Below are 6485 nucleotides of genomic sequence, written 5' to 3' on the forward strand. Positions count from 1 at the left end.
CTGTAGAGAACTGTGTTGCACTTTATTTAATTTAATTATAGTCTTCTGTGAAACAAACATATATTTCGAAATTTATAAATATACTTTACAATAATTTTAAATAGATTTTTACGATAGCCACAAATAATACATGTGCATTCCGGACACGGGTTAGTGAAGAATCTGAATATTCATATCGTATTTGAATCCGGAAACAAATTTCAATTTCTTTCAATTATTCAATTTTTCCTTTAATTCACGGCGTAGAATTTTACCCCGGGGATTTCGTGGCACTTTTGTGATGAATTTCACGCCACCCGCCAGTTGCATAAATGGTGGAACCTTTAAGAAAAATATAAATTCAAAGAACGAATTATTATTACGTGATAAACATCAACAAGAAACTTTAAATATTAAAAAAAAAAATACATCTAAATAGATTCACTATCAAAGGATAAATATATCAAATACTATATAACAATCATTAAGACAGATACCTTTGATTAGGTACCTGTCTTAATGATAGTTATATAGTATTTTGTTAAATGTGTTTTTGTCAGGTATATCAGAGAATTTTCTCTCCTTGTCGTGATGATACATAATAAATTATCAAGTCTTTTCATATCGTTTTTCTATCGTAATGAAGATTTACGAATCTTTTTATATCGCATAGTACATATGCGAGTTCGTCAAGAAATCGTCCAAAAAGCGTTATCTAATATATTTTCATCCCGAGTATGTAAATGTTTTTCCAGGTATGGGATCGATGAGGTTTTCTAGATTTCATTTGTGATAGTGTTTGAAACAATCCAGCCTACTTTCAGCTGGGTGCGAATTATTGTACCCTTGGAGTTGAATGTGTACATTGACCGAACTAATCTCGTACCCACTTAATACATATTGCGAACTAGTAATGTTCACATACAAAGTGAATCTTAATATATATCGATATGCTTGCACAACCAATGCAGTGTGACGTCACTTCGCTTTATTATCGGGGAAACTTAATGGTGTTATGAATATTAACCTTATAATTATATTGACGCCTACCTCACCAGCCACATAATTGATCAATTCCTGTTCAGTGACTTTAGAGCCAGGCACTGTTACGACAAATGCTGTAGGTATATCGCCATGTTCCTCGCTGTGTTTACCGACAACACCAACTTCAAGCACATCTGGGTGCAACTGTAGTATTGTTTCTAATTCTAACGGTGGAACCTGAAAGTAATTCCTGCAAGATGTCACCGATACTGCTTTTTAGGTACTTTAATTCTAGAGGGTTTAGGGGAATTGTAGATGGATAGATAGATTGATAAAATGTTTTATTATTCACGTTGTATCGCAAATAAGTGACAAATTAAATATTTTTCGATGATACCAACTTTGAAGGTGAAGCGAATTCTTAGCTTAATGTCATTTTTAATATGGTTATATATAAACTTTTCTAAAATTTTTGTTGGTTTGCTAGTTTTGGAGCTAAAGCATGATATCATTTTTTCAAGATGCCGGCCGTGGGATAGGGTCGGGGGAACCCCCCATAAACTTGAAGTTAAGCTACTAATGATCTCTTTTACACATCCATCAAATAACATTAAACATTTCAACAACATTTAAATTTATTAACATTTCAATGGACTGTAAGCAAATTCCGAAGATAAATCACTTTTTTTTACACTTCGGTAACAGTCATGCTGATAAAAACGAAAAACAAAATATCTACATGTCCAAGTCAAGTACAAGTCATGTTACACAAGGTACTGAAATGTCGTATGTTATTTAATGAACTTAGTACCTGGATGACCGAGCTTTGCTCGGTATTTTTTTATTTTTTTTTTTGTTTTAACTTTAATTATTCGCCAAAAAATAGTATTATTATTCGCCAATAGATGTCAGGAAGAGTCAAAATAAATTCGGACTACTCAAACGCCTCCTATTTGTTAAAAAAGTAAGTTTAAGTCGATAAAACACGAATAAAACACGAATATGACATTTTCTAAAAAAGATTCCTAGCTAGATCGATTTATCGCCCCCGAAACCCCCTATATACTAAATTTCATGAAAATCGTTGGAGCCGATTCCGAGATTCCAATTATATATATATATATATATATATATACAAGAATTGCTCGTTTAAACATATAAGATATATAAGATTAATATCACTGACTTCGAAAAAACTTTCAGGAAAATAATTTTAACCTGGTCACCATCGTAACATAGAATTTCTTTTATTCTACCAACGATATAAAAGTATTTATCATCGTCGTAGTATCCCAAATCGCCAGTTCTAAGGAAGCCATCCTCATCCAAGTACGTTGAAGGTTCGATTCCGATGTAGCCTTTCATAAGAACAGGGCCTTTCACGCGTATTTCACCCCTTTCATTTGGGCCAAGGGTTCTTCCAGTATTGGGGTCTGCGACCTGTTATAATTAATATTAATGAAATTATTCAATATTAATATGGTATGTTATCATTTCAAAGTAAACACGTTCAAAGAATATAGCCACCTTTAAAACAATTCCCGGCGAAGCCGTACCGACGCTGCCAGCCTTTGGCCCTTTTGTGCCCCAATTCTCTGAAGTTAGCTCTCCACATTCGGTCATGCCATAACCTTGGAAAACTTTTTTCAATTTTGGAAATCTGTACAACAATATTACAAAAATAAACATTGACGATTGATTTATTCCATTATTTAAAAAGAATATAGGTCGAATATAAAATTAAATAAATCGTAACATAAAAGCGAGAACTCGGTGTGATAAGTGTTTAAGTGTATAAATTGAGAAAATTTAACCTTTGTTTGACATTTTCGATTGTTCTATAATGGAGAGGTGCTGATCTGCTATAAATAACTTTCAAAGATTCTGAATGATAGTCTGCATCGTAAATTTTGCACAAGCCATAAATAAAGATAGGTAATAACATCGCCATATCAATCTGAAATAAACATTTTGTGAAGATATATTTTTATATAAGTATAACATAAAAATATTCATAGAATTATTTGATAAAACAAGTGTTGATTTAACAAAAATAATAAAATCAAAATATGTTTTGGAACGGTAAAGAATAGAATAAAAAGTATATATTAAAATTACGATAATCATGTTTTCATAACCATGATAGGTCGATATACGTTTTAGAATACGAGGAATTTAAAAAGATAGTAACTGAAACAAAAGATCAAATAAAACCCTCAAGCTATTAAATACCTATATCCAAATGAGCTAGTTATAAAATATATAGATATTTAATGAGTTGATTACAATCAATCAATCACATCAATATGGAAATGAAATACAACGACAATTTCCTAAAAATTCAACGAAAAGATAACAATTTGTCCATCCTATGTAGTGTATGAATTACCTTGTATTGATTTATATGTTTCAACAAATTTTCGGGTGAAATATTTGTCAGATATACAATAGTTTTTCCGAGACTTAAATATTTGTACATTGAAAAAGTATCGTAATTGTGATACCATTCCCCACATGTGTAGAACCTCTGCATCGATTCATAATCCAAGCTTGAAAATAAAAAACGGAATTAATATACTGCTTTCATAAATTCTTTCTGCACATTCGCATTCAGCTTTTTTATGAATATTAATGATCTGAATTTAAAATAAACAGTGTCACTTATCAAATGGTTTAACTTACTTATATGGTTTGCTGTTTAAAATACAATTTAAATGCGTCAAACGCACACCTTTCGGGAGTCCTGTCGTTCCCGAAGAGTATAATATTAACGCTGTATCAATCTGTCCTTTTACCTCGGCTCCTTTAATCGGCTCAAAGTGTTTAACGTCAACCGGACAATTCATAAGCGTTTTTATGCACGGAGCATTATTTATTTCATCGTCGAATGTCATCCATGTTTCAATTGTATCAGATGTTAATAACACATCGCTGTATCGCTCCCAAAATAGTTTTGAATATATAAAATAGTTTGGCCGAGCAACTGACAACTTGTGTTTTAATGAGGCTGAAAATAAAGCACTAATTTATGCATACATTAATAACATTTTCTGTGAATAAAATAGTTTGAAGGATTTTTTTTCTGGATGATACTAAGAATATAGTTCAATAATAATTATTAATTTATCTGCTTATTACAATAGCATTTTATCGAATTAATTATATGTGTAAGTAGCAATCATTTGCAAATATAAATTTGGAATTGACATGTTTGCTAACTAAATACCTAAATGTCATAAATTTGTTTAAAGCATTGTATGAAGAATAAATATTTGAATTGACGTAGATTACCTAATCAAACAAAATGACTGTTGTCGCTATAAACAAAACCACATACATCTCTGAATGTACTGAATCCTCATATTTATATAGAATGGAAAAGTACAAATGATGGCAGTTGGCTTATTATATAACGTTCGCCTGATTATAAGCGCTCATAATCGCCCTTCAAAATATAAATTACAAATAATATAAATGGCACCTTTTAAAATATTGCCTTATATTTAAGGTGTAGTATGTTGGTATTTGCGTAGCTGTTAGTGATTATAGTGGCTTTTGGGTTGGCCCTAATGCAAGAGATAATGGAAAATATTTAAAAATATACGTTATAACATACACTCCATTTTTTTTGAATATAATTTTCATATATTATTGTAACCATATCTAGTTATGAAGAAACTTCTAAATCTACTCAATTTCAAATGCTATTTGCATAGTGAATGGTCATATAAATAATCTTACATTTGCCATTTTGTAAATCATAAGCGGTATAGGCAGCCCCCGTCAGTAGGATACCCAGTACGGTCGGCGCAATTGCGTTGCGCTTTTCTGTGCCCAGTGCGACAATGTCTCCTCTCCCAACTCCCAATTTTATCAGCTCGCTCGCCAGGTTGACGGTGCATTGTGTGAGCTCTTTATATGTAATTCGTTCGTCATTTTCCGCATTTATCTGTTAAGGAAGGCAGATACTCTAAGCATATAGGTAAGATTTCAAATTCGTACAATGGATATATATTTTTTTATTTTTGTGTGTATCAAAGATTACTTTGGTGAAAAAAAATTCAATTCATTCAATTACAACACCATAGACTATAAATAATTATAAATTTATTCACGGTATTTCAATTAAAATTCCACTACATGTACTGATGTACATTATAATTAATGAATGACCATAGTATTACACACCAAAGCATCGGCGTCTTGTACATTTCTCAGACGGTCTAGCATATATTTGCCAAAGTGTAGATGCGCTGGAACTTGTATATTTTGGTCACCATACACATACAAATCACTTGAAGACATCGTAGCTATTTCTGAACAAATGCTCTCGTTTAATTTTATAACTTTGCTACTAGCTGCCTGATGCACGTGCAATATAAGTCGATACTGAGATTAACACTGATTTCTTAGGCTGATATTTTACCCGATGTTAATAGTTTCAGCAATGCAACATTACCACTACTAAGTAGTTTGTTATCGGTAATTAAAATTATATAGGTTCCATTTTCACTCTGCTTCTAAAGGTGAGGTCGACTATAAAAAATTCAGAGCTGTTTGATACATTCACCTTCGTTACTTACGTGCAACGTCACAGTCTCTCGCAGTGATGGATTTTTTTTATGTCGTAGCGGCAACTGTGTAGGAGGTTCACTCGATAAGAATAAATGGACAATACAACGATATAGCTATCTTATTTTCTTAAACTTGCTTCTGATCAGTTCAACTTCTAATAATAGATTTTATACATAAAAAGAATGAAAGTTTCAAGAATTCCATTGAAATTTTGTCTAGTTCCATATCATAATTAAATAAAATCAGGCCAATCAGCTACTGGCGTAGCTAGAGGGACAAGGGCCCTGGTGCATAGGGAAAGAATCGGGCCCTCCTCCCCTCTTTCAAAGCTGAGGTTAGAGGGCCCCCTGAGCTCCGGGGCCCTAGTGCACTGCACCACCTGGCCCTATGATAGCTTCGCCACTGAATGAAATACACATTTATTTATTTCTTTCAATTAAATTTAACACATGAATTCGAAATTTATTTCATCAGAACAAATTAAATATTCTACATATGTACAATTAACACGACGAATATAACAGTTACAATTAACACGACACTGCTATGTAAATTAGACAGTTACTTAAATTTTAATTATTGGTAAAAAGCAAAAGTAAATGTTGAAGGTATCATAAGAACGCACTATGCTGACCTAATTAAATAAGAAAAAAATAAAAATCAATGTAATTAACAGTATTTTATTTCGAAATAATATTTATTAAATTGATTATAGGATTGCTATGAATTTAAATGTGGGTTCTTATTATAAAAAAAAACTATCATGTGTTTCATGTCTCTCCTGAATCACAAAAAAATTAGATTTCATGTTCTGCTTTAGTTTAGAGTTCTCTTAACTCACGGCGAAGTATTTTACCCCAGGAATTTCTTGGCAATTTCGTGACGAATTTCACGCCACCCGCAAGATGAATAAACGGAGGTACCTTAAAAGAAAATGTTAAAATTAG

The 6485-nt window shown here is 32.0% G+C and overlaps 2 protein-coding genes across 2 annotated transcripts in view; both read right to left on the reverse strand.

The window, feature by feature from the left end:
• Positions 1-210: 210 nt before the first annotated feature.
• Positions 211-5339, reverse strand: LOC119839228 (4-coumarate--CoA ligase 1-like). The gene is made up of 9 exons (XM_038365450.1): positions 5152-5339; positions 4705-4912; positions 3646-3970; positions 3353-3512; positions 2778-2920; positions 2491-2623; positions 2182-2403; positions 1030-1200; positions 211-321 (listed from the first exon to the last, which is right to left on the reverse strand). Exons 1-9 carry the CDS (start codon positions 5266-5268, stop codon positions 211-213), a joined length of 1590 nt encoding a protein of 529 aa, XP_038221378.1. The 5' UTR covers positions 5269-5339.
• Positions 5340-6359: 1020 nt separating this feature from the next.
• LOC119839238 (luciferin 4-monooxygenase-like) overlaps positions 6360-6485 on the reverse strand; it is a 6321-nt gene continuing 6195 nt past the window's right edge. Inside the window, exon 6 of the mRNA XM_038365461.1 lies at positions 6360-6461. Coding sequence (XP_038221389.1) covers positions 6360-6461 — 102 coding nt within the window. The remainder of the gene's footprint in view (positions 6462-6485) is intronic.

Source organism: Zerene cesonia, chromosome 3 (genome assembly GCF_012273895.1).
Source record: "Zerene cesonia ecotype Mississippi chromosome 3, Zerene_cesonia_1.1, whole genome shotgun sequence".
Lineage (NCBI taxonomy): Eukaryota > Metazoa > Arthropoda > Insecta > Lepidoptera > Pieridae > Zerene > Zerene cesonia.

Bases quoted from the DNA above. Each gene is read 5' to 3' on its own strand.
- LOC119839228 (XM_038365450.1), bottom strand. From the start codon at position 5,268: ATGTCTTCAAGTGATTTGTATGTGTATGGTGACCAAAATATACAAGTT. The intron at 3,971-4,704 runs GTAAGATTATTT...CTTTATTTTCAG, and splicing joins TGATTTACAAAATGGCAAAT to CCTCATTAAAACACAAGTTG. The intron at 1,201-2,181 runs GTTAAAATTATT...AATTACTTTCAG, and splicing joins TATGTTACGATGGTGACCAG to GTTCCACCGTTAGAATTAGA.